The sequence below is a fragment of the Parasteatoda tepidariorum genome, chromosome 2, assembly GCF_982258835.1.
Source record: "Parasteatoda tepidariorum strain Cologne lab strain chromosome 2, Ptep-v5.0, whole genome shotgun sequence".
NCBI classification, from domain to species: domain Eukaryota; kingdom Metazoa; phylum Arthropoda; class Arachnida; order Araneae; family Theridiidae; genus Parasteatoda; species Parasteatoda tepidariorum.
Genome location: NC_141756.1, coordinates 104548876 through 104576653, shown reverse-complemented (window position 1 = coordinate 104576653; position 27778 = coordinate 104548876). Strand labels below are relative to the sequence as shown.

Genomic DNA, 27778 nt, shown 5'->3' with positions numbered 1-27778 from the left:
CCACAAACTTCAGAGAAGCATTCAAAGAAAGGGACAAAAGTGCTATTCTCTGACTAAAATAACAAAGTATTGAATCTTAAATAATAGCATATTTAATAATACGAATGTTCAATAATAATAATACACGCATAAAAAACGAATTTATTTCTCAGAAATTTAGAAATGAAAATCGCTAAATTCCGATTCATCGAAAAATGCTATTTTAAAAAGTCCATCTCTAAAAATTTTCTTCGAATGAAAAAGTTCAATTAGTCATTGAAACAATGAAAGACATATAGGTGAGGGAAAAGACTTGGGGGGGGGACCAGTGGTGTAGTTTTGAAATTCTCAATAGATTTCATCCATTGCATCCTCACTGCTTTCTAACAAAGCTTTTTTTTCCATGTCATCTGAAATTCAAACTTGAGTAAATGTCGCATTCATCAAAAATATAACATTACCGTTAAAACTTACAAATCAGTTATAGCTCGCTCACCAGGAGTTGGCACTTGGCACCGCCTTCATAACGTGGCATGCGACGATACTATTTCGCTATTTTTTGGGAGAAGGATGTGAACAATCCTGAACAAGGTTGCTATTTGGCGACCGTATGGCAAAAATATTTATTTTACAAACTTTATGGGCATTTTTTTTAACATTAAATTATTTTATAAATTTGATGATATTTCTCTCTTTTGAGTGAATAGTTTGTCTTTTTTTGAGACAGTTTGCAGGGAAGACAGCAGTTTTTAAATTAAAAATATATTTAATTAGCTAAAGTAACGAAAAATGTAATAGCAGATAATAAAGCGAAGTAAATGATTAAAAAAGAATCCAATGTTTGTGCTTGGCGCTCATGAAGGGCTGTCCCAATTTCAAGCGCGGAGATGTTTCTCTTCCTTCTGTAATGAACTCTACGTCAAAGGAGGTGGAGCCAAGTGCCAACTCTTGGTGAACAAACTATACTCCACAGTCTACAGTGATTGTTAAAGTGCCAACATTTTTTCGATTTCTCAACTGACTTAGGCAATCTGCAAACTACTTAGATAATCCTTACATTTTGTACTAGACACACTTAAGTGAAAATAATAATTTTAATGAAGCAACAGCGACGTTTCTGTATGCTTAAATTAAGATGATGTTGGTTATTTATTTTTCGTTACTTAAAAAATCAAGCTACTGTAATTAATGCAATACTTGATAAAATTAATCATTTTACAAACCATAATACGAATAATCACGCAGTTTAAAACATTATTACAATTAAGAAAATTGTTATATAATTAAAATTTAAACTTGAAAGGTACGGAGAATTTCCATTCGCACATTACCTTAGAAAATTGCAGAAAACTCCTGATCCCGGACTTTAATAGATCACCCTAACTAATCTACAGACTAACTAGATAACGTGCCTATTACCTAGCTTTGGCTGTAACTTATACATTGCTTCTTAATCTCAAATTTGAATTCAAATTATTGTATTCCTATCTCTTGGTTTAAAAACTATATTTATGTTTTTATAATTAAGGTCGATGTAGTGTTGTCTCCTTTTACGTGTTATTGCAATTAAGGTGCCTGATGGATTCTAATGATAAGAAAATGCAAAGCAAACCCCCTCGATGTAAAACAAACAAATAAATAAAAACTCTTCAATCAGGGAAGCAAAAAAAAAAAGGATGATTGCCCGAATAAGTCTTCTGGCAAGGAACACAATAAATCAACAAAACAAAGAATGCAAGTCCAAACCAGAAATCGCCAATCGATTCGAATGTCTCCCAAATTCCAACATAGAATACTGCGTCATAATTAGGAAGAATGTAACTAAATTGGAACGTTTTCTCCTCTTCTGCCTTGTCTTGAGATTTATCATTTGAAGCGATAAACATGACGTCGCATTTAAAATAAAATTAATTGCAAAATAAGAAATAGCTAGTTAAAATTTAATGCTTGTTACAAAGGAAATTCTCTCGCAAACAAGGAAACGTTCGTTATTGTATGCGCTTTTATTAATTGGGGGTATATCTCAGAGCTCGTTAAAGTATTACGTAAGTTTGCTCTATAATATTTCATAAAATAAAAAATACTGTCTATTTGGTGGATTTTGATGATGTTATGGTTTAGTAAGATACCGATATTATAAATACAACTTAAATGGGAACATGGTTCAAATTAACAGCTTGTTAAAAGCTGTAGCAAAATTCGCATGATTGTATTGTTTAAGATGCTGATATTTTAGCTCAACTTAAATAAAAACATGGTTTAATTAATTCAGTATTCAGCAAGCTGGCAGTTTCATTGTTGAAAAAAAATTACATTCTCAATTCGTTGACAAAGCCTCAGAATAAGAGATTTTCGAGAAACTTATGAAGAGCTTCGCTTAAAAAATAATCAGGAAAATTGGTAATGTAAGCAAAATTAAAGTAGGCAAAACTAAAATTGGCCACATTCTAAAAAAAGCTGGCATCGTTAACATTCGACTTATTTATGGAACACACACATGCGAAAATACTTACTTTTTCAGGGATATTTTTAGGAGTATAAACAGTTCCCTAGTTACGAATAGTACTCAAAATGCAGACATTTTTTTCCTAGTTTACATTGCTGTATCGTAATAGTTTTTTAATCCTGTTATAGGATTATAAACAGTTTCTTAGTTACGTATAGTATTGTTAGTTTACATTGTAATAGTTTTTTAATCCTTGTTATGGAATATTTTGCAAGGAAGCTGCACTTCTGATAATTGGTGGGATTTCTTTACAACTTAACGGTATTGTAACAACTATTGAAATTCCTTTCACCTATAACGAGTAAACAAGATTTTTGGATGTAAAAAAAATGTACGTTGGTATATTTCCTTCTTACAAAGAAGCATATTTATTATTCATGTCATGGTATGTTTTTCAATCTACTTCTATAATTGCCTTTTCCTCGATAGCTGTACCAAAAATATTTGGCCACAAATTTAATACGAATTTCGTTGTCTAATTAACCGTTGTACAAAACAATTTTTTTACATGTAAATGGCTAGAGCTGCTAATTAAATTTTATTAGTTTTCCCCCGGCTATAGAATACAAATTAATTTTCACAAGCATTTAACATTTTATCGAATCGTAGAACAAATTAGTCACTTATAATCCGATTGCTAGCTCATATTTCGAAACGATCTGAATCTAAAAATTCGACAATTATGTAAGCAATAACGAGGGCTTGGCGAGCAACAGCGAGTAGGAGAGAATTGTAGGGGAAAAAAACTTAAGCAATATCGATGTTGCCAGGAGCGTACTCGAATAAAAGAAGGATAAGCAATGAGGGAGAAACAGCGTACAACTTCCAAGTAATACATTCAATCTCTATAACGGTCATTTTGACCGCAATGGTCGTTCTAGGTCAATGGCCATTTCAAACGCTAGTAAATATATTCTAATAACATTTCACTTAAATGATTTTGAAGATCTCAAAAAAGTTGGTAAAAGTCACGAAGATCAAGTAAGCTGGTATAATTATTTCAGGACTTAGCGTCACTGAAAGTTGATTTTCGGTCAAAATGACCAGTCGTTCTATTGTTAATTGCGTATCTTAAGTTATCTTAATTTCGTTCTTATCAGTTAATTTGTGACTAACAGTAGAACTTAAAGTGAAAAACACAGCCAGCGTGGGTTTTTATTGCATTCAAAATTATAATCTGTGTATAGAAATCAATTTTTTTTTAAAGTGACAAATAAAAAATATAATGCACAAAATACTTAACATTTATCACTTTTCGGGTTAAATATTTTCTATGCAAACCTTAAAGTTGGGTTCACACCACAATTTATTATAACACTCCGTTGTATTAAAGCGATGCATTAAAAATTAAAATGTATGAATGCGAAATAGAATATTTTCAAAAACAGTGAATAGAAAAAGGGTTTACCTTGTTTAAAAGTGAAATTTCGAAAAATTCGTTCCACAATTTCCTGCTGCCTGTAACAGGGAAACAAATCGAATGTCAGTATATCACCACGAAATTACACACACACACGCACGCACGCACGCACGCACGCACGCACGCACGCACACACACACACACACACACACAAATGTCAACAGGGTGATTCGAAGTCACCGCCCTAAATATACTATCTGGTCACATTATCCAATTGCAACCTGCACACGTCTGGGAAGACTTTCCAACAGTTTTTAATAGGAATTGACTTCCATCACAGTTGAAGTGAGTGCTTGCAGTGAGGAGAGTCTATTTGACCTGGCTACGTAATCTGCCCTCTAATTCGTCCCAAAAGTATTCTATGCAGGATTGCTACAGTAAAAAATGAACAAAAATAGTTGCTTTTAGTAGCCTCAAGCATGAAAATAGTTGCCTAAAACTATGAAAATAGTTGCCTGAACAGGAACAAAAATTTATCAAAAGTAGTAGCCAAATAACTAAAATTATAGCTTAATTGTCAAATACTATTATTAGGACTGAGTGATGTCAGAAATTTTAAATCATGATACATCGTCAGTTAGACATCACGATATAGTGATGCATCGCAATTTAGCATATGTTCAAAAATTACCTATGGGAAATCTTTTGATCAATCAAAAATAAATAAAAAGGAATAAATCTAGTACAAAGGAAAATATTAATTCTAAACATATTCTACTATGACATCAATATCCTTTCTTAATTTCTTCAATTAAATTAATAAAGATGTCAAAGTAAAAGCAAACCCAAGCTTTATTTCATTTTTCTTAAATTAAAAATGATTTAAGATTTATTGGTTTAAAAATAATAATACCGTAACAAATTATTTTACGTACATGCATTAAAAATTAAAAGAAGAAAAAAAAAACGAAAGAGGAAAACAAACCAAAGAACTGTTCACTCTAGAAATTTTTTTTCTTCTCTATTTGTTGAAAAAAAACATGCTTTTGAAACATCATTAGACCCTTTTTTATTTACTTATTTAAAATAATAAAAAGTAGTATTAACTAATGGTCAAATTTTGTACTTAATAATTGTAAAAATATTTTTACTTATTTATTATTATTTTCATTTTTGAAAATAAAATCGTTTTAAGATTTATTTGCTTAAAAATGATACTGACTATCGAACAAATTATAAAACAAACAAGTATTGAAAGAATTTTAATAAAAATTTAAAAAAAATACTTTAAGTACTAATGTTAAATTATTAAAAATGTCAAAACAATACTAAACTTTTTATTTAATTAAAAAAAATTGTTTTAACTAATAGTCAAATTTTTTTAAAACTTTGTTTTCATTTTCTCAAAAATAAAAGCAAATTAAATAAAGGTAAGCTTTGTTTTAATTTTTTTATAATTAAAAACAACTGAGCATTTATTGGTTGAAAAACAACCAAATTATTATACTTAACTAGATTTAATAAATTTAAAAAAACTAACTTTTTATAGCAAAGTTAAATACAAAGTAACCCTATTAAATTGTATCGCTTAAAATAAAAAACAATAATTGAAAAAAATCAGTGATTTGAGCTATTGAGTTCAGAACGAAAATTTAAGATAACAGCGATTGTGCAGCAATCGCAAAGTAACAATAAGTCTACTAAAAATAATTGACAAGAATCGTTAAACCCAGACAGAAAAAAAAAATGGTATGAAATAATGCAGAACGAAACGATCACTGCAAAAGTCTCGCTGAAAATAACTTACAAGAAACCAGACAATTATTTCCGACGAAATAAAATGCACAACGATCGCAAAATGACATAAGTCCCATTGAAATTAATCTTCAAAAAATGCAAAATCCCAAAGACAAAAATGGACATAAAGAAACATAAAAGTCTCCTAATAGTCGCCTATTCCTGAAAATAGTTACTTTTTTAGCCTTTTCAGGCAGATCTTATCGAGATCTTATCACTTAACGTTCACATGAACGAGTGTTTAGTAGTTAAAATGCGCGGGTTATCTAAGTAGTTTGCAGATTATCTTAGGTAACTTCAGAAGTGAAACAATTTTTTTGTCATTTTAATGGACCAACCTATACTCTGTTCAGGGCCCTACTTAGCCTGATTGGGGCCCGGGGCACAAATTTCTTTGGGCACCCCCTCCCCCTCTGATTTACTATTTCAGTAATGAAGAACCGAACTTAATGGAGGTATTTAAATTTTTCACCTCATTATAGATATATAACAAGACAATTGACTGGGACCTAAAATAGCTATAAATGTCCCCCTCCCTCTAATGGTCTAACGAAATACAGTTATGTCCATTTTATTGATTTTCTGACATTTCTATGTCCATCATACCGAATGCAGTTTTCTGATTGTTAACTTTGTCATATAGCAGCGAAAGATTCATATCCTTGCTGACATTAGGGCAGAATTCGGCTAAGTTTTCGCAATGACGATTACTCAATTAAGCTAATCAGAAGCCTGCATTTTTGTTAACCTATCACATTTTGCGATATGTAAAGACAAGGCTTTTGGTTGGCCAAATTTGTCCATCGCAATTGCGAAAATTTAGCTGAATTCCGCATTAGAAAGCCATGCATTTACGAAATATAGATTTATTGTGTTCATACGATAGATTAATGAAGAAGCTAACATAAAACAGACGGATTTTGCACTGTACTGATATTTTGTTTAAAAAAAGTTCATTAAAGAAGGAAACCTAAAATAAACCTTCTATTCGATTTAGGGGCCCCTCTGATGTGGAGTATTCACCATATCGGCGTATTTCACCATATTTGAACTTTTCAAAACAATCCTTTTTTTTGCACAAAATAATAAAACAAGTTTATTTAAATAAATTTCTACGAAATTTTTTTTTACTATTTTGCATTTTCCTTTGATCTTATTTTTTTAAAAACGAATTTTGAATGGTTAGATAAGCAAAATTTTTCATCATTTCAAATTATGTAATTTTAAATGACAAACTACATAATTTGTACGAAATTATTAAATTTCTTACTCGACGTTCTGAAATAAAATTTTTAAAAAAGTAATTCTTTTAAATTTTTTTTTAATATCAAACGGATTAGATAAAAATCGAAGCAGCTATCGAGTCTCCTCCAGTTAATGCTGTTTTAAGGAGACTCTTATCGTTGTATGAATAATGAGCAATGTTTGGAATTATTGGTAACAGTTATTCATAACTTCCAATTTTAATCTCGAACCAGTGCTGATCACAAAGACGGGCAAAATGTCAATAAATTAGACGTAAAATTGATAGCAAAATTGCGAAGTAAAAACGTTTCGGATTTTTTATTATTTGAAAAATTACTCTATCTATGACCCATAAAAATATGTAAAAAAGAAAATTTATTCCTTGATTTTAATGATTTTTATCTTAAATAATTAATCTCGCCAAATTGGCGATTTTTCAAAAAACTTTTTAAATATTTAAAATAGTTTTCAATTTTAAACTTCAGTCAATATTTTTAGCCAGAAAGTAACTCTAGCTTTAAACTGAAGTTTTGCCTCGTAATTAACAAACTAAAGCAGGTTTTTTTTAATTAAAATTTTAATTAATTTTATTCCACTAGTTTATCTAAATATATTTCCACGAAAAAAATATTTATTATTTTGTATTTTCTTTTTGATCCTATGTCTTAATTTTGATCTTTTTGTTAGAGATTTGAATTGATCTATTAGAGATTGTATCAATTGGTTAAATTTCATGATATATAATATAAATTCGACGATAAAGCACTATTTTTTGGCGGATATAATCGTATGGGGTGATGAAAAGATTATATCTTTTATTTTTCGGATTTTTTAAAAAAAATTTATCCTTTTTTTCCCCCAGTTCTCTGTTATTTTATTATTATTATTTTTCTTTCCATATTTTTTTCCTATGTCTGTAATTTTCCTTTGTTTTATCTTCATTTATGTCTATTAAAAATAAAACTTAATTACAAATGACAGTAATAAATTTAATTATTGTGTCATTCATTGTATATGAGAGTGAATGAAAGAAATAAGTGACTTACCTACGTTCTGCGTCTTTCTCTGATCAAGTCCACGTGATTTCGAAGTGAGTCCACTTCTCGACGTGGAATGGCCGGAACCACAAATACATTCAAATAGTAGAGGCAACCGAAATAGAGGCCGAACCCGAAAGAGAAGAGAAGGACGAAGAAGGTAGCCACGTAAAATGACATAAAGGGATCTGGAACAGAAGATATGCTTAGAATGGTACTTTGGGATTATGACGTCAACCTGTACTTCGGGATTACACTGTTAAAAATTCCGAGCCACGTGGCACCAAAAATCGGTATTCATTTGCTGGTAACATAAAATGGAGTTCAGTTTTACCATATTTTGGTATTTTCACTAGTTCCAAATATCAGTCGAAGTTTGCACCAAAAGTAGGTGTTTTGAAGAAAGAAAATACAGATTTTTATACTTTTTTTTCTCTTATGAAAGCAGAGGCAGGTTGCACCATTATTATGTATTTTTTAAATCTATTAAATGCAAGCCAAGGTTGCTATTTACCGCAACAAAACTACTTACCGGAAGTAGGTTATTTTATGGCATACCTCTAACCATTTTATACAGGCAACCAAATTAAAAATTCAGCATAAAAGAAATGAACTCTAATTAATGCAAATAAAACTTTACCTATTGGGAGTACAAATTAGTTCGATCCGTTTTTAAAAGATGGCTCTGGCTGTTATGAATGTTTCATAGTGACTGTTCGTTTCGACAGTTTCAGAGAGGTTAGACATCTGTCAATAATATTCAGTTTATATCACTTTTGAGTTTCATACAAAAACCATGTTTTTTACTTTGTTTAATATGTCAAATTTTGTGGCATAAGCAGCATTTGCGGGAGGTTTAATGTTTCTGCTTTATGTGGAAGTGCAGCTGAAGCGCTCATCGAATGCTTGTAGAAGTCGATGGTGACAATGCTCCAACTGATAAATCATTTAAGGAATGGTTTCAACGTTTCAAGAATGGTGTTGTATACTATGAGCTGCTACAACCTGGCGATACCATTACGGGCGATCGGTATAGGCTACAATTGATTCGTTTGAGTCGTGCATTACGAGAAAAACGGCCGGAATACGAGCAAAAGGCATGATAAAGTTATTCTTCGGCATGATAACGGTCGGCCTCATATCGCAAAAGTCGTAAAAAATTATTTGGAAAGGCTCAAGTGAGATATTTTACCGCACCCGCTGTATTCGCCGGACATTGCTCCTTCTGATTGCAGGTTGTTCCGACGGATGCAGCACGATTTGGCAGGTCACCGGTTCACTTCTTTCGCAGAAATTGAAAATTGACTCTTAACTTGGATCGCCTCAAAAGACGAGACATTTTTTCGAGATGGAATTCGAAAATTGCCTGAGAAGTGGGAGAAAGTAGTAGCCAGCGATGTACAATACTTTGATTAATCTGTTCATTCATTTTGTTCTGAAATAAATGCATTTTTGACCACAAAAAAACGAACCGAGCTAATTTGTACTCCCAATATTTAAATGAGTTGATACTTGAAACAACAGGAATGAGTCGTCCCGATACACCGAGACCGAGTTGCAAGGAAAACATGGCGTCGTAAGCAAATATCGTTCTGCTTACAATCACCGTCAAAGTTTTATGTCTTTCACCAAATTTTGGTGCAGTCAATTGCACCGTGGAAATATTTCTCGATCATACTTCAGCAACTAAAATAAAGTGATCTTTCATTTAACTAAACTTTGGGATAATAAGAAACTTTTCGCCAAATACTGGTTAAAGATTTAAAGAGTTTTTTTTTTACACTGCATCCCGTTGACCTGTTCTCTGGGATTATACCGACCACCAATCAACGCTCGAGAAAACGCGCATATCCTTCAGCGGAATCATATTGAAAAGAAATATCCAAAATAAACATTCTAAACACATTAAATTTATAAAATAATAATAATAAAATAATAATAACAAAAAAAATTAAGTGTGAAAATATTTAATAAAAATGTATAATAAAAAGTATCAAAACAAAGTTAAAAACTCGATTTTTTTTTATAATTTCACATCGAATTATTTTTGAATCTAGGCATATATATTATTACAAATCATTTCGGCGGCTAAAAATCCTTGATAGCTTTTAAAGCGCAAACAAACAAGTCATTATCCTTGCGCAGTCGCCGCCACATAAATTCGTTTAAGTACGAATCTGAGTTTTTTCATCACATTTTCTCAAAAGAAATGATTCCATACTCTTGAAAATATGCCACTGCGCTCTCTTCGGTGTTAGGCAAATCCCAAATTCGAATCATATTGCAGCGGAGTAAAAGAATATTTCAACTCGATGAGGAAAACTAACTATCGTAGTTAAGGATTATACAGTAAATATGATAAAATAAGAAGTTATTCGCGCAGAGGCTATCTTTTAGCGATAATATCGGGTTTGGCGAAAATGGTTGACGGGATAATCCCAAAGTACGAAAATGGTCGACGGGATAATTACTCATTCCCAAAGTATCCTTAAAATATTAGTTTTTTTTTAAATTGATGCAATTAATATTATATATTCTTAGACCCAGCCATTTAACCCACAAAAAGGACATTTGAGTTCCCTCAAATTTCTCACCTGCTCACTATAAACGTATAAAATAACATTAGTTAAACGATAGTTCGAACGAAAGACCACTAATTATTGGTACCAAGTGTTTACTATGTTTATAATGGATGGTGGACTGAATATAAACAATAACAAGCTTCCCAAAATCGGAAGAAATTTAGAAAACTTCCGGTGTAACCTTCTGCTTATGTTATGCTTACGAGGCGATGCGTGAACATGCTTAATATTCTTGGAAGTTTTCATATTCTGATTTGGGTTTAAATGCACGCGTAATTTTACCATTCGTAACAGTTTTCTGTAATTTTTTATGTAAAGAGTTTATGTTTTGAGTGTTATCCCTTATTTGGTTATATTTGTGTAAAATCGTACCCTTCGTTATTTTTCTGGATAGCATGATAGCAAGCTTTGTAGAGTTTACCGAATTTATTTGTTGTTTATTGTTTCGCTGAAAGTTAGATTGAACGAACAAGGAACATTGAAAACACTACAAGTATAATAATATTGAATGCTGTGTTTTTTCAAGCTCAAGCGTAAAATTCAGCCGGAAGTAGAGCTCATATGAGTCTTTTGGGTATAATGATTCAACAGAAAGTGCCATTTCTGCCAAGATACAGCTCACACGACCACTGAACTGAAAGGGTGAGTGTAGAGGAAATTGATATGTTTCATCGATAAACCATGCTGTATTCAGATTCGATTCAACCATTGTAACATATATACAGTCGGACCTTTATTTAAAGAAGTCACTAAATCCAGATAATAAGTTCGTTATATGAAAAATTCGCTAAATAGAAAAATCCCCTTTTGAAATATTTAAACAACACAAAACAGGTTTTAAATTAATAAACATTAGACATAAGTAAAATAGCAATTGAGACGCCTTTCTCTTGTAATCTACTATTTATTTTATAAATCTTAACCATAGAAGAAATCTGTATGGAAAGCAAGAATAGAGCAAAACATTATCCAGTGTTACACTATCATGCTATATACATTTTCAACTTTAAAAAAAAAACTAAATTTAGGTATAAAATTATAGCTGCATTTATTATAAAAGTAATTTTAAGCGTACATTATCACATGTGTTATTAAGTTTAATTGCTACTTATAAAATCCGTTAACTTTAACTGAGTTTTTCGTTTAAAATGCAAATAAAAAAGGAAAAGGATTTTACTGCTTTCTTTTAAAGTTGAGCGACTTTAAAAATTAATTCAGAATCACTTCACCCACAATAAATACGTTAACAACTTATTAGGAAAACTATGGGAAATTAGGAAAAATGGGAAACTAGGAAACAACTGGGAAATTAGAAAAAATGGGAAACTAGGAAACAACTATGGGAAATTAGGAAAAATGGATCTCACAGAAAAGTTCGTTAAATAGAAAATTCGCTTCGCTATTTGGAAGTTAATTCAAGCAGAAATTTCCGAAATATTGTTGGTTCTTCGAAAAAAAAATCGCAAAATGGAAGTTCATTTAATAGATATCCGACTGTAATTCAATAAATAAATAAATAATCTCACCCATAGCAAACCATCTCTCAGCACACTCATAGATTTCGTTTTGATGAGTAAATTTTGAATAGAAACAAATACTGGATCCATGATTGTAGTGACACTAGAAGGAAAAAAATACACTAAATGCAACCGGTTTAATGTCATTTTAAAATTCGATACTTTTCGGTTAATTCAACTATTTTCTAAAACTTATTCAAACAATGTCCATTTTCGCTCAATGCTCTTAAAAAAATAAAGAAAAGAAAAATTGTAAATATATCTTATGGTGGCAGTTGTGAGAGCAGGAAAAACAGGCACAGGATTTTAAAAAGAGCAAATTAATTTTATTTAACCACCTTAATCAGAGAATGAATGTCCAAATGACACAAAATCGTAGTACTCCTCAATAAAAGTTGGGGAAAATCTTACAAAAATAAATCCATAAAAATGTTTTGTTTTAGGGAAAGAGGGAAAACCGAGTAATCATAATTGGTCTGTTAAATAGGTCGAGGGAAAAAGTCTTTCTCACGATTCCATTAAAGGGAGAAATCAAAAATGCTAATTAATGCATAACTTAAAGCCAAAACTATATTAAAAGGCCGGATGTGAATTTTAAAGTGTGAAAAAGAGCGTTTAGTTTAGAATAAAAGCGATAATTTATGTTTTCCTTTTCTATCAAATAAAAACGTACTCTTTTAACGCTGTATAGACTGAGAATGAGCTGTAATTTCAATGTAACATCGCTTACATGAAAAAGACGTATAAGCAAACGATAATTTGTGTTTTCCTTTTCTATCAAAAAAAAAACGAACGATTTTAACATTGAATAGACTGAGAATGAGCTGGGATTACAATGTAACGGCGTCTAAACGAAAAAGACGTAGATCGATAACTTATCATTTCTTTTTCCACAATATGAAAATGTGCTATTTTAACGCTGCATAGACTGAGAATGAGCTGGAATTAGAATGTAACATCGTTTAAATGAAAAAGACGTATAAGCAAACGATAATTTGTGTTTTCCTTTTCTATTAAATAAAAACGAACTATATTAACATTGCTTAGACTGAGATTCAATTGAGAAGACAATATAAATGATTACCGCATGAATGTTGATCCACTGTAGTTTTATTTGTTACCAACTAAGATAAACAATTAAATATTTCTAAAATTGAAAGATATAAATGTTGTTGTCTTACGTGGGGCGAAAGCTTTCTACATTCATGGCAACTTTTTCCACCACTGCTGCAGTCTGCAGAGACAAAAAGACAATTGAATTAAGACCCGAACAAATTATATGTGGATTGAGGAAAAAATTCGAATTGATGATGTTGCTATGAATGATTTTTTTTAAACATTTACACATAACTTTTTTTACCAGGTGTTCTCGAAATGACCGATGATTCGAAAATCAATTTTATTTTATTTTACAACCGTCGTTGAACAGCCTATTTAATTTTTGGGTTTACGACAACTAATGTTTAAATCCGTAGCCTAGTAATTTTGAATTCTATGCAGAAGACGAGGGAACTCCTGGATCAAATATTGGGAGAAATTTGTCTTCGTTGAGGACGTTTTGATGAAACTGACCCGCATTTGCGTTACATGGAGAGGAAGACCACGAAAACCTCTCACGGTTAGCCTGACGGCAAGGGAATTCCAACCCATAATCCGTCTACGACTGAGGATATTTCACGTCAGCACTGTGGTCGGTGTAAGCCGGATGCGGAATTCGTATCGACCAGCCATCGTTGAGATTCGAACCCGGTTCACCTCATTGGAAGGCGAACGCTCTACCTCCTGAGCCATCACGGCTCTCCGAAAATCAATTGAAGAAAACAAGAAAAAAACAGGTTTACTGCGTTCTTTTCGGAAAGCCAGAAAGTTTTTTTCCCCACACAAATGATAAATATGGGCCCAATAGTTAATTGATTGAAAGACGTCTTAATCATGTATTATGAATTTTTCTTCACTTTGAAAATTCTAATTTAATTTAAATAACCATTAACGAAAATTTTAATACGATCGTTTAGTAGAATTTTGATTTATAAACCACAACCTCTTTAAGAGCAAACTCAATCTTTTGTTGTTGTTGTTGCAGCTGAAATGTGTGTCTAATACACAAAAATAAATTATTACTCTGGCGTACTTATGGCATAAGCATGACAATCTGCGACAATTAAATTAAAGTCAACGCCCAGCAATGTTGAATTATATATTTTGTATATATTGTTGAGAGACTTTTAGAGTCAAACTTGCAAATATGTAGTCTGAGCCGCAATGGCTCAGAGAATAGAGTGTTAGCCTTCCAATGAGGTGAACCGAGTTCGAATCTCGGCAATGGTTGGTAGATACGAATTCCGCATCCGGCTAGAACCTACCACAGAGCTGACGTGAAATATCCTCAGTGGTAGACGGATCATGGGTTAGAGTCCTACTGCCGTCAGGCTAACCATGAGAGGTTCTTGTAGTCTTCTTCTCCACATAGCGCAAATGCGGGTTATTTCCATTAAAAAGTCGGAGGCAAATTTCTCCCAATACTTGACCCAGATGCTCCCTTGTCTTCTGGATTGAGTTCAAAATTACAAGGATAAGGCATTGAACATTAGTAGTCGTAAACCCAAAAATTGCGTCAGCTGTTCAACGGCAGTTATAAAATAAAATAAAATATGTAGTCTGTAAATTCGGGGTAATTACGGAAGTTTCGCAACGTATTGTACGCGTATACATAGTTATTACTTATTTTATATATAAATACAGGGTGATTCTAAAAAGATGAGAAAAATTTTAGGAAGTGATAGTACACACCCAGACAAACAATTTTTATCAAAGAATGCATGGTCGAAAACAAAACCCAAAACCGCTAGAGGGCGTCAAAGTTTATGTTTTTATATGAGGCAAAAACACACAAAGAACGATGAAGTTAAGTTATAAAAGCAAATTTAATGGCATGTGATTACAATAAGTGTTCAAAACAGTGACCGGCAGCGGCTATGCTGATACAACGGCGAAGAAAAGATAGGCAAACTTTCCCTGCAGCGGCCGAACGCTTGGCGACAAATAACGTAGCGCAGTAACTCGCAATAGGAATGGAGCTTTCTCGTTTGCATGAAAAAACTTTCCAAATGCGCCAGCACCTTTGCGTTTTGTTTTCGACCATGCATTCTTTGATAAAAATTGTTTGTCTGGGTGTGTACTATCACTTCCTAAAATTTTTCCCATCTTTTTAGAATCACCCTGTATACAGGACCCCGTTAAGCATTCGCCACAGCGCCAAATGCGATAAAATCCTAATTTTAGAGAATAAAATTGTGTTTTGGCGAATGATTTTTTCCATTGGAAGGAAATTAAAATTACGTCAATATGAATTTTTCCAAACTAACCAGTACTTTTTATTCGATTACAGTAATTTTCGGTTAAAGCACCACGGAACCAATTAGAGTCCAAATAATATAAGTCTGGAACAAACTGCCGTAAAATAGTCTTCTATGTTGAAAAAATTAATCATAAAAAATGTTAACAATTGCATTGGGCGAAAACGGGCGAATATTTTTGATATTTGGATAATTTACTGGCTAATATTTTGAAATCCTTAGCGCGGGCCCTGGATATATTATTGTAGTAATTTACAGACGTTTTTTTTATTTTTTAGATTTTAATTTTTACATGTTTAAGGTTTAGTGCCATTCTGAATAGTGCACAAAGCAATCAAAATCGCCTAATTCAGTGGACTTCTATTTGTGGCTTTTTTTAGGGTTAAAAAAATATCGTTTTAAAGAAAACTCATTTTTAATAGCATGTTATCAATAATATCATGATAGTTTTAATTGCAGGAGCAAATATATCATATTAAAACATTTTTGTTCATATGACCACAACTTGTCAAAATTAATGTCTCATTTTCGTTTATGTAACATGCATTTGGCCCTAAGAAAGGTCTTTTTTTTTAAATTTGTGAATGCAAAATTTTTTTTTTATATGCTAAAAATAACATTCAGATATTGCATGATATTCGAATAATCTTAGGACGAATCTTTCAGAAAATCGTTCACCCTTTGGAACAGTTAGCAATATATTCCCATATGTTTAATAAAATCGTAGTAAATTACCGCCATACGGTTTCCATTCAATGCTTTAGCATTTCTAACTTAAAGGATTTAGCAAAATCTCTTTCTTTTTGTCACATTATTTTGCACTGGCCGCCGTGACGTCACTGATTGCAATCAGAAGCTAGGAGAGGTCCGAGTCTCTTCAAACGATTGACCTAACCCTTCTATTCACTCTTTAGCCTTGAAATTTAGGTGCTATATTTTTTATTAAATACCTATTTTAATGAATGTACTACTACAAATGAATACTAGTACTATCTATTATCACAATTAATTAAGCATCATTAGCGTCGTTAACAGTTTGGCAGTTGCGCCGAAACGAAATAGTGCCCTTAAAATACAATTGTACGTATTGTCTACATTAATTTGCCAGCATATATGGGTTTTGAATCTTAGTACACGAAAAACAGATTATTAGACGAAAAGTTCAACCAAGATTCAATTTTATATTTTTTTCCCCTTGCAGTTAACACCAGTTACTATATCTGTTGCTTAGGGGCAGTCAATAAATGAGTTAAGGGGTGGCAGGGATTGTGATATTGTGACAAGGAGGAGAATGAGGCTAAGACGAGGTAGGTACTTTGTTTACGTCGCTCTAGAACTGCACAACGGGCTATAGGCGACGATCTGGAAAACATCCCTGAGGATGATCCGAAGACATGCCATCGCAATTTTGATCCTCTGCAGAGGGAATGGCTCCCCTGTTTTGGTAGCTTGACGACCTGCGCGCGAAGTCGAGCACTCTAAGGTAGAACAGTTTAACGAGGACCGATACAGCACACCCTCGGTCCCTACGCAGACTGATCCAAGTGGTCACCCACCCGCACACTGACCGCAGCCAGCGATGCTTGACTTCTGCTATCTGCTGGATTAACGATTAGTCCACTGCGGGACTAGTTGAAATTAAAAATAACATTTGAAACATGGTTTTGCTTCAGAGCTGTAGGCATTCGTTTATATAGTCTAGTGTGGCATGTGATAAGGGGGTTAGGGGTATGGAGAAGTAGGACAAAGATCTGGAAGAGGACGAAAATATTGAGAAAATTTGACACCATTTTCGGATGGTTCATTATTGTAAGCAAACACTATACGTCAATCAGAATTACCTATTACTTGAGAAGCAATCTTCGAAGTCGAACTCATCGCTTTTGTTGTAGACCGAGTTGTTTTTGTTGATTTCGCAGTTGTGGAGCTTTCAGGTGCTGTTACATTAGCAACAGTCGGTACATCAGTTGTGGTAGTTGTTGATGCTACAATTGTTGTTGTTGTAATGCGCTCAGTTGTTGTTGATTCTGCAATTGTTGTTGTTGTGATGCGCTCAGTAGTTGTTGATTCGGGAACAGTTGGTACAACAGTTGTGGTTGCGTTCTCTGTCATTGATTCTGCAATTGTTGTTGTAGAACCAACAATGGTGGTTGTTTTACGTCTGTTTTTTAGTGTTGTGGCAGCAGTTGAATTTTCATCATCATCATAATCATCATCATATAAATAGACTATTCTAATCCTAGGTGCACCGTACGTTTCCGTGTAATAAAGAGGTCTATACGGCTTGCTATAAGAGCATCGAAGAATCAGAAACAGAAAAAACACCATTAAACATGGTGTCATGCTCGAATTTGTTTTCTTACTATGGAAAAAAAAGATAATAAGTGGAAAATATAAATAAAAATCGAATGCAATGTAAAAGAAAAACAAAAACATTCGGTACTTATCTGCACCTTTACAGAATCGCAGAGACACGTCGACATTGTCGCAGATCGTTACACAGTTCTTGCAGAAAGAATTTTCGTTTGAAAAGCAAAAAATTCTTCTTTTCTTGTAGAAAACACTTTTGAACAGAAATTTTTCACTTAATGTTTGAATGATGCATTCAGATAATCACTTTTTGATGCGCTTAATTTACGCCGATAGAGTCGTAAATCGATGTAATGTTTCCAATTGTATTTTTGGCAGTTATTAAAATTGATTTTTACGTGGTTTTTAAATATCCCGATATATTTCAAACAATATGGAAAATTCGAATCGTGCATTTGAGTATTTACTTTTCTAAGCAATAATTCTATCGAATTTTTGGCAGTTATTGCTATTGATTTTTCCATCCAATTAAGTTTTTAAATCCGATATTTTTTATACGATATTATTTATTGCAACAACCTACTCTCGAAACGAATTTGAGGAATCCTATTTACAGGATTTCGTCGTAGATTTTTTTACGGCAATTATTTCTGCGGATTTCATGATTTTTAATTATTTTTTTCATTGTAATGATTATTTACAAAATGCGAAAAAGGAAGTAATTTGTGAGATCCTCCCCCCCCCCAAAATTCACGATTATCTCCCATAATTTTAGAATAAAAAAATACTACACGTTCAATTAAAAAAAATATATTACGTTTTTTTATTTTTGTAAACACAGCGCTTTTGTCTTTTTTTAAATTAATAACGTATATATATAGTCTTGTAATTTTAAACCCAATCCAGAAGATAAGGGGACTCCTTGATCAAGTATTTTATTTTATAACCGTCGTTGAACAGCCGACCCAATTTTATGGGTTTACGACTACTAATGCTCAACTCCGTAGCCTTGTCATTTTGAACCCAATTCAGAAGACAAGGTAACTCCTAGGTCGAGTATAAGGCGAAATTCGCCTTCATGGAGAACTTTATGATGAAGATAACCGGCATTTGCGTTACATGGAGGAAAACCAAGAAAGCCTCCCACGGTTAGCCTGACAGCAAGGAGACTCCAGCCAATGATCCGTCTACCACTGTCTTACGTCAGCATTATGGTCGGTGCGAGCCGGCTGCGGAATTCGTATCAACCAGCTATCACTGGGATTCGCTCTCGGTTCACCTCATTGTAAGGCTAACTCTCTATTCCCTGAGCTACCACGGCTCATTGCAGGTTATTTTACTTCATAGCCGTCGGATGGTAATCACAGCCTACCTAAATTTGAGTTTGCGGCTCAATCCAGAACAAAGACATGTATCTAGTATTGGGAGAAATTTGCCTTCGTGGAGGACTTTTTGATGAAGCTAACACGCATTTGCGTTACATGGAGAGGAAGATAGCGAGAACCTCCCACGGTAAGCCAGATGGCAAGGGGACTCTAACCCATGATCCCTCTACCACTAAGGATATTTCACGTCAGCACTGTGGTCGGTGCAAGCCGGAAGCGGAATTCATATCGACTGGGATTCGAACCCGGTTCGCCGGATTGGAAGGCGAACGCTCTATCTCCTGAGACATCGCGGCTCAATAACACATATTTGTAAAAAATATGTTTGTATTAAAAGTATCTTGCAGAAGACATTAGTTCTAAAGGGTTCTGTCTCAGATAGCTCGAAAAAATTCTGCCACGGGGACTTGTCAATTATAAGGAACATGGAACCATGTTTATCAGCACATAGGAACAAGCCATTTTTTTGTTTTGTTTACATAGACTGCATAATACACACAGATATATAGCAAATTTGTGATTGTTTATCATAACAGTACTTATCGAACATGATATCGTGATTATTATTTATTACTGCAATTAGCAAATTTGATAATATCACGATCAGTAGGGGAGAGTGGGGTCAATTGTAACAGGGTACGATTGTAACAGAGCAAAAATTTCGAGTGTCGGGTTCTAGATTTAGTTCCTAGGTGGCGCACAAGGTGTATTTAATAAATCTACATGTACACCCCTGCTGGCAACCATTTTTATGTACTTTTGAAAGAGTTACATCACAAAAGATATTTTCACGCTACGTAAGTATTTTTTTTTTGGTATTAGAATATTATATTGTAACAAAGTAATTTTGCATAAACAAATAAAAATTATTAACCGAATATGTAAGTCGACACCTTAATTAACATTTCAATAAAAAAGAATTAGTTTTATTAATTAACTAGCATTGTTTTTAACAAATGAAGCTGAAATGGCGTCTTGGGGACAATTGTAACAAAAAACCTTCACGTTGAAAGGGACGATTGTAACAGCTGAAAATAAATAATCTTATGTTTACAAACCATTACTTAACTCTTTAAGAATCACCAATAGTTTCCTATATCATTTATATTGTCACCTTTCACAGCATAAATTAAAATTTTTAACCCCTTAAAGTTAAAAGTTTAACCCTTTAGGTTTCTGCTCATTATTATTTTTACTCCTAAAATATCACTACTATTTTGATCAATAGAAAAATATATCACAACTATGATAATATGTATAATTAACTATGTTTTAGTTGAATTTATGAACTGTTACAATTGACCCCGTAAGTGGGGACAATTGTAACAACTGCACGACTGTCAAAAATTGTTAATAACTAATATAATAATATTTAAAATCAGGTATTTATTTTTCTTTCTAGTAGAGGATAGTCTACTTTACTCGTCTGTCAATTAATACTAATAATATATTTGATTTTTTGTTAGTTAAAAATAGTTAAGTAAAAAATGTTACAATTGACCCCACTCTCCCCTATCGTCAACATTATAAAAAAAATATCGCAAAATATTATACACATACAACGATAACGCAAAATATTATGAGGTTAAATTATTGAATACGATGTTATCGTGAGAGGTAATAAGTTTAATTTGGGTTCAAATATATTGTCCAACATAGAAAGAAATCGTGAAAGTATATCGTGATACATTGTTAAACACGGATCAGGAATTTGTTAATAAGAAATTTGGGTTCGTTAACGGACCCTTCACAAAATAATGTATCTCTTAATCGGACCCTTCACAAATTTGTTTATCTTTATTTTTGCTTTATTAATCGAATAAACCCTTCTCGGGTGCGGGGGGGGGGGGAGAAAAACGGTTCGAGACAAACTAAGTTTCTCTAAGTTTAAATTCCAAATGTTGTATTCTAAGAAAATATTTCTACTTTTAAAAACCTCGTGTGGACATTCTTATTAATATTAAATCATAATTGTTTTTTGTAAATAAATAATTGATCAATTTATATTTATCCATAAAATTAATCAATAGAATATTATGTAAATAAAAATTAATTTCTGACAATTTTTTAAATAAAATATTATAAATTTAAGAATTGTTCAAGTCCACTTAATGCGTAACGCATTAAAAGTGATACATTACTTAAGTTGTGTCATTTAAAATATGTCACTTGAAATTATTAAAAATGTGACTGATTTTGTTTCCATTATTCGTCCGAAATGAATATTCTGTGTTGAGCAGTATACGCTAAATACCAAATATTTGTATGTTGCATTTCTAATTTAGCAGTAGCAATTGTTTAGCAGAATCTTGTATCTATTTACAATGTAAAAACTTCTTGAAAAGGTTTTTAGCAATTTTTGCAATGACAGGACTCTATTTGCACAAATTCACAAAAGCAGGACCCTGGTTGAAAGAATGTGACTTAACGCTTATTTTATATTCACAAATTGCGAACAGTTTTTTTCACAATTTTGCAAAAACCGACCCCTGCCGATATTTTTTGATGATCTATCGCAGTATTAAAATTTGAACTTATTGGTTCCATGTTAGCGTTGGTCATATCTCGAAGAAGCAGTCACCTACTCATGCCCCCAATAACAGATAAGTACCAACCATACGAACCATTTTTATATAAGCCACAATCAAAATAATCTACAAATAAATAATCATAATTATAAGTAATTTAATAAAAATTGAGTTTAATCTTTAAAAAAAACGTGAGTGTGTCTGTGAAATAATTGCACTTGAATTTTGGGTAATTGCATTTTGCAATTGAATTTTGCACTTAATTTCGGTAATAAGAAAATTATGGGCAACAAAATATTTGATGATGACAATTTTGGCTTAGTAACAATATTTACATTAAAAACGTATAGAAATAAAAAAAAAAAAAAAACTATGCCTGCAGTGTTTGACTTATTAAACTGCTGTTTGTAGAAAATGCAACACCATGAAGGAATCATCAGAATCTAATGAAATTCGCAGCAAATGTCAATTATAGGATATTATGCAAATTAATAAAGTTTCAGAGCCATCGCGCGTGCGTGGCGCGCGCAGCGCCCTCTGAATTGATGCTGAAAGCGTATAAATAAAGTGCTGTAGCGGGACGTTGAAAATAGTCTATGATTATTTGTTAGTGGCAAACGTTTAGTGAGACCTGAGTATGCCTCCACGACGGAAGAATAAGAAATTCAAGCAACTTACGGAGTTTGAACGAGGGAGGATAATCGGCCTTCGAGAAGGAGGATTTTCCTATCGCGCAATAGCAGCTCGTATGCAGCGGAACAGTTCCACAGTGATGCGAGTTTGGAAGCAGTGGACCGACGAGCACCGAACAACTCGAAAAACAGGCACTGGACGACAGAAGGTGACGTCAGAGCGCGATGATCGACACCTGCTCCGCATGGCGGTGAATGATCGCACAGCTTCCTCCAGGCAGCTGGCAGCACATTGGTCTACTGCTACAGGTGTACAATTGTCGGCTTCGTCAATTCGTCGTCGTCTGCTGCGCCGTGGATTGCGTGCAAGGGTGCCATTATACAGGATTCCCCTCACGGCGGATCATCGACGGCTGCGTCGGCAGTGGGCTCTTGAGCACAGAGACTGGCGAGCTGATTGGCACCAAGTTGTCTTTTCAGATGAATCACGCTTCAATTTGTGGACCCATGATGGCCGTGTTCGTGTTAGACGTTATGCCGGTCAACGCTGCCTTCCTGAGTGTATTATTGAACGACATAGTGGTCGAACACCCGGAGTTATGGTCTGGGGTGCGATTTCGTATCATGGACGATCCAATTTGATACGAATTGAGGGTAATCTCAATAGCAACAGATACGTCCGTGAAGTGCTACAGCCCGAAGTCGTTCCTTTCCTTCAAGGCATCACTGGAGCTATCTTTCAGCAGGATAATGCACGCCCACATGTTGCGCGGACTGTTAGAGACTTCTGTTCAGCACAACGCATGCAACTTCTTCCTTGGCCTGCTTATTCGCCGGATATGTCGCCTATTGAGCACGTGTGGGATATGGTTGGTCGGCGTCTCACTCGTGATCCGCGTCCTGCAGTTTCCAAAGACGAACTTTGGTTGCGCATACAAGCGATATGGAATTCTCTTCCTCAAGCAGATATTCAACATCTGTTTGACTCCATGCCACGTCGTATAGCAGCACTTATTGCAGCGCGTGGTGGCTGCACCAAATACTGATTTCGGACGCTTAATTTGTTTCTTTTGTTTTGAAAATTTCATCATTTATTTGTATCAGTACAAGTCGTTTCTGCATTAAATTTCATTTGATTCTGATGATTCTTTCATGGTGTTGCATTTTCTACAAACAGCAGTTTAGTATAATAGCAAGTGTACATACATGAATTCATAAGCTTATTTTTCTATCCCAACGAAGTTGAATTCATTTTACTATGGTTCTTATTCAAATTTTTAATTATAAGTAGAGTTCATAGATGAATATTGCTTTATAATGGCGGTAATACTTTCAGTATTTTTAAGTAAATTTAAGATATAAGGGTAATTTTATGCTAGAATTAAAGTTTACTTTCAAAAAAATTTGCGCAGCATGCATTTAGGAATTATTTTTTTATTGTTTTATTTGAATAATAAAGAATAGAATATCAAGATTGTGTTTCATTGGTAAGTCATACAGTATGAATTATTGAACACAAAAAAAGAAAGAAAAAAAGCGACACACTCAAGTAAATTTTAATCTAAGTATCGAATATTCTAAGATGTCATTTAGAAAAATGGAGCACGGAGTAAATTTTGATCCATTATAGTTAATTTCACTTTTAGTCATACGAGTATCTTTGGATTATTTAGGCAAACCAGGAAAAAAAAAATTTAAAATATAAAATTGGTTTTGCAAATGCTTGAATGTGGTAGATACTTGTACAACTAATATTTTTTTCGAAACATGTTTTATTTTTTATAATTTAATTTCGATTTGGAAAATTTTTGAGAAATAAGATAAGCAACTAGAACGAAATCGGTGTAATAGTTTCTAAAATTTAACTACGAAAAAATCTTATTTTTAGATTTTTTTTTTCTTCAATAAACAGCGCTATCAATTTCATTCATGTTTTGAATGTTTTGTTTAAAATTACTAATTTGAAATAATGTATATTTAATGCTTAAGGACAATTAATTATGTTTAAAATAATTTCTCAATTTTTAACTAAGCATAATTATCAATTAACTAAGCTTATAATACTTAGGTATTAATTAATTATTTTTAAATAGATACATTATAAATAATTAAATATAATTAGTTAATTGTGATTAAAATATGAATTCAAAATAATTTCGCAGATTATTAAATTAAATAATAAGATAAGCTTAGATTATTAACACTTTCTACACATTTGAAAGAACAATTGTTTGTTTGAAATTATCTTAGAAAAATAATTATTTATTTTTCTAAGCTATGTGCAAAAAATGTTTTATTCGTTTAAATAATTCTAGATCTAGAGCAAAATATGCAAAAAGTGAATCCACCACAAGGGAATAATAAAAAAATACCACCATACGGAAGTAACTTTTTTGAAAAATAGAGAGATTTTGCAGAGCGTTTTGACTAACTTCTAACTCTAACGTTCAAACAGTATTTGAGCTTCGCGGCCCGAAATTCCCTTACAAATTGCGATGCCACTAAGGGGTTGTTTTATGGTTACTTAAAACAAACTCTATACAAAGTCTATCAAATATTTTTCAGTTTATGGATAATCCCCTAATTTTCGTACCTAGTCACCCTTCTCTCTTATTTGAGAGATCATGCTTCTTGTTTGTTAAGCAATCACACTATCAGGTTACTTCAAAATCACGTGACAAAAATGAAAGGTAAAAGCAAATATACTAAAAGGAAACAAAAATCAGATGGGGACGAAAATGCTTTCGAAATGGACCATTAACTTAGCCACCATGGTGACTAGACTTGTCTCCAATAGATGTTTACGAAATCATCTTTCAGCTGTTTCATCGCAGGAAGAAAATTGGTTGAGGCAGCAGGATATATTCAATGTTTGAGAAAGTGCACCTTCCATGCAGCATTTATGTAATGCGCATATCAATGAGCCGCGGTGGCTCAGGGGATAGACCGTTCGCCTTCCAATGAGGTGAACGGGTTCGAATCCCAACGACGGCTGGTCGATACGAATTCCGCACTCGGCTTGCACCGACCATAGTGCTGACGTAAAAATATCCTCAGTGGTAGGCACATCATGGGTTAGAGTCCCTTTGCCATCAGGCTAACTGTGGGTGGTTTTCATGGTTTCCCTCTCCATGTAACGCAATTGCGGGTTAGTTCCATCAAGAAGTCCTCCACGAATGTAAAATTTCTCATAATACTCGATCCAAGAGTTTCCTTGTCTTCTGGATTGCGTTCGGAATTAAAAGGCTACGGGGTTGAACATCAGTGGTCGTAAACCCAAAATTGGGTCGGCTGTTCAACGGCCGTTATAAAATAAAATAAAATGAGTGTACCTCGAAAAATTTTTAGCGTCCCTTTAACTTTGAGATATCGAGAGTATACTGTATAATAAAGTCGTAATACTCTATTAAATACATTTCCTTATCTGGTGAAAAAGTGTGGAGTACCGTTTTCTATCTCAAAAACAGTACGAGCAAAGGAAAAAAAACTGAAATCTGTAGATAGGGCAACAGATACCTCGTATATATTAATGCTAAGAACAAAACATATAAAATGAGTGCACTTTTGCTTCTGTTTTCCTATATTGTGACATAATAAAACAATCTTAAAATTTTTTTTTTATTAATTGATTTGCGATCGCAGTGAACTACAGGTGGCGCACAGCAGAAAGGTCTACCTATGGCAACATTTCACATGCTTTCACCATTAGCGAGTGGATAGTCATAAGAGAAGGAAGTACTTTAGTTTCGTCATGATTTTCAAGAAGATAAAAAAGAAAAATTTAAGTCAGGAAACGATAACTGCACTAAACATAGTTCTTAAAGAGAGCGTCGTGGAAATTTTTGAAAATATTTTTGACAAATAAATGAGAAAAATATTATGGAAAGAGAATATATAGTAATACATTCCCATACAACTGAGAAGAGAGAGGGTTAAAATGAGCACTTTTCATTGACAACTTTATTGCTTGCGCCGGCGAAATGGATAAGTACCTTTTAAAATTAAAGCATGAATGATACTACTTGTATAGTTCCTTATAATTTGAATCCTTATTATAATTTAACTAATTAAACACTTTATTTCATCACAATAAATGTAAAATAATTTGTAGCTTCTGTTTTTTTTTCCTTCCTAAAACTTAAACTAGGAAGTAGATAAAATTAATGATAATCATGCTAATGTTGGATAACTTTAAAAATACTTTAAATGATATACAGTAAACTAATATGAAGATCCTTCTGTATGATTAGTCATCTAAATTTTGACTATTTATTTGAAAACTTTAATAATATAGATTAAATTTCAATCAATGTAACAGTAGACTTTAAAAATATTTACCGTAAATTCAGCTATTTTCTCGTGATAAAAAATCTTAACGAATTTTTCTTTTAAAGCTACGTTGTTTACTAATACTTTATTTCACCATTAGTATTTATTTATCCTTTCAAAATGTTGAATGATGAGAGTTAAATGGTAACTGATGTTTCTTGATTACAGCTCTCTTAACTCTAATTTTTTAGAATATTTAGAGTTATAAGCTGCAATTTCTATTTCAAGTGAAACTTTTTTGTACTGAGAGCATGAAAGCTATAAGGCGTAACCAAGCCTAGCCCGCAGCTTTTTTTTTTTTTTTTAATCCTGAAGTAACGCAAATTAGATACTTGCAAATGACGTGAGTCAGCGTGTGCATCGATCCTGATTGGCTGTTGAAACAGGACATTTGTTTAAGTCAACAATTGTTCTTTCCATTCTATTTCAAGTAAGCCTAGCCCGTTAAATAAGAATTTCTTAAGTGGCACATTCCATATTCCTTCACAAAGAAGGATTTGATTTATTTCTTAACACAAATACAGGCACGAAGCCCTGTAACATAACGAACACAAGCAAACTAATTATGCCAAGAAGTTGCCAGAAACAGAATATAAAAATAATCACGCTTAAAACAAAATACATAAACAAATAATAAATCTAAGTAAAATAAAAGATGTAGACAAGAAAAAATTATTTAACTAATTCAATGCGCGATAGATCGTTGTATTAAATTAACTTCACTTTAATTAGCATTCTAACTTATAAACTAAGGTAGACAACGTTAAAGAGCACAAAAATATTATTAAAAGCAAAGCTCTCATTGTTTTCTGTTGCACTGATGAAGGTTGCCCTTTGAGCATCCGAAACAGCTGTCTGCTTTTAATAATATTTTTGTGCTCTTTAACGTTGTCTACCTTAGTTTGTATTTTAGCACAAAGGTCGCTCACTTGTGTATATGTTGTGTGTCGCCCACTTGTGTACATAACTTGTAACTTATGTTGAGAAACTTAGCTCGACCTTAGTCAACCAGCCAGAATATTGACACGTTATCTTGTTTATAAGCAGCCAGTTGCCGATGGTATTAGTAGACACCTGACCAGCATAGGTCAGTGCATCAGCGATCTTCTTCTTGACTTTCAAATACCAAATAAAATTATTTTCGATGTATTTCATTTTTCTTACTATTTAATTTATTCAGATAAATTAGAAGAAAAAAAAAATGGTCACAAAAAA

The 27778-nt window shown here is 33.0% G+C and overlaps 1 protein-coding gene across 2 annotated transcripts; it reads right to left on the bottom strand.

The window, feature by feature from the left end:
- Window positions 1-122: 122 nt before the first annotated feature.
- LOC107447600 (uncharacterized) lies at window positions 123-26696 on the bottom strand. 2 transcript variants are annotated; one of them, XM_087157947.1, is made up of 7 exons: window positions 26573-26696; window positions 17221-17741; window positions 13205-13257; window positions 12033-12126; window positions 7934-8112; window positions 3894-3943; window positions 123-389 (listed from the first exon to the last, which is right to left on the bottom strand). In XM_087157947.1, exons 2-5 carry the CDS (start codon window positions 17720-17722, stop codon window positions 7934-7936), a joined length of 828 nt encoding a protein of 275 aa, XP_087014073.1. In that variant the 5' UTR covers window positions 17723-17741; window positions 26573-26696; the 3' UTR covers window positions 123-389; window positions 3894-3943. The 2 variants fall into 2 exon arrangements, with proteins under 2 accessions (XP_087014073.1, XP_087014072.1); XM_087157946.1 differs by lacking the exon at window positions 26573-26696 and having other exon boundaries at window positions 284-389; window positions 17221-17926.
- Window positions 26697-27778: the final 1082 nt, after the last annotated feature.

What these genes read in the sequence shown, in the direction of transcription:
- LOC107447600 (XM_087157946.1), bottom strand. Translation starts at nt 17,815, where the DNA reads ATGTTTTTGTTTTTCTTTTACATTGCATTCGATTTTTATTTATATTTT. An exon ending in GATTGCTTCTCAAGTAATAG is followed by an intron (nt 13,258 to 17,220) that starts GTAATTCTGATT and finishes TTGTCTCTGCAG; the next exon opens with ACTGCAGCAGTGGTGGAAAA. An exon ending in GTAGAAAGCTTTCGCCCCAC is followed by an intron (nt 12,127 to 13,204) that starts GTAAGACAACAA and finishes TTTTCCTTCTAG; the next exon opens with TGTCACTACAATCATGGATC.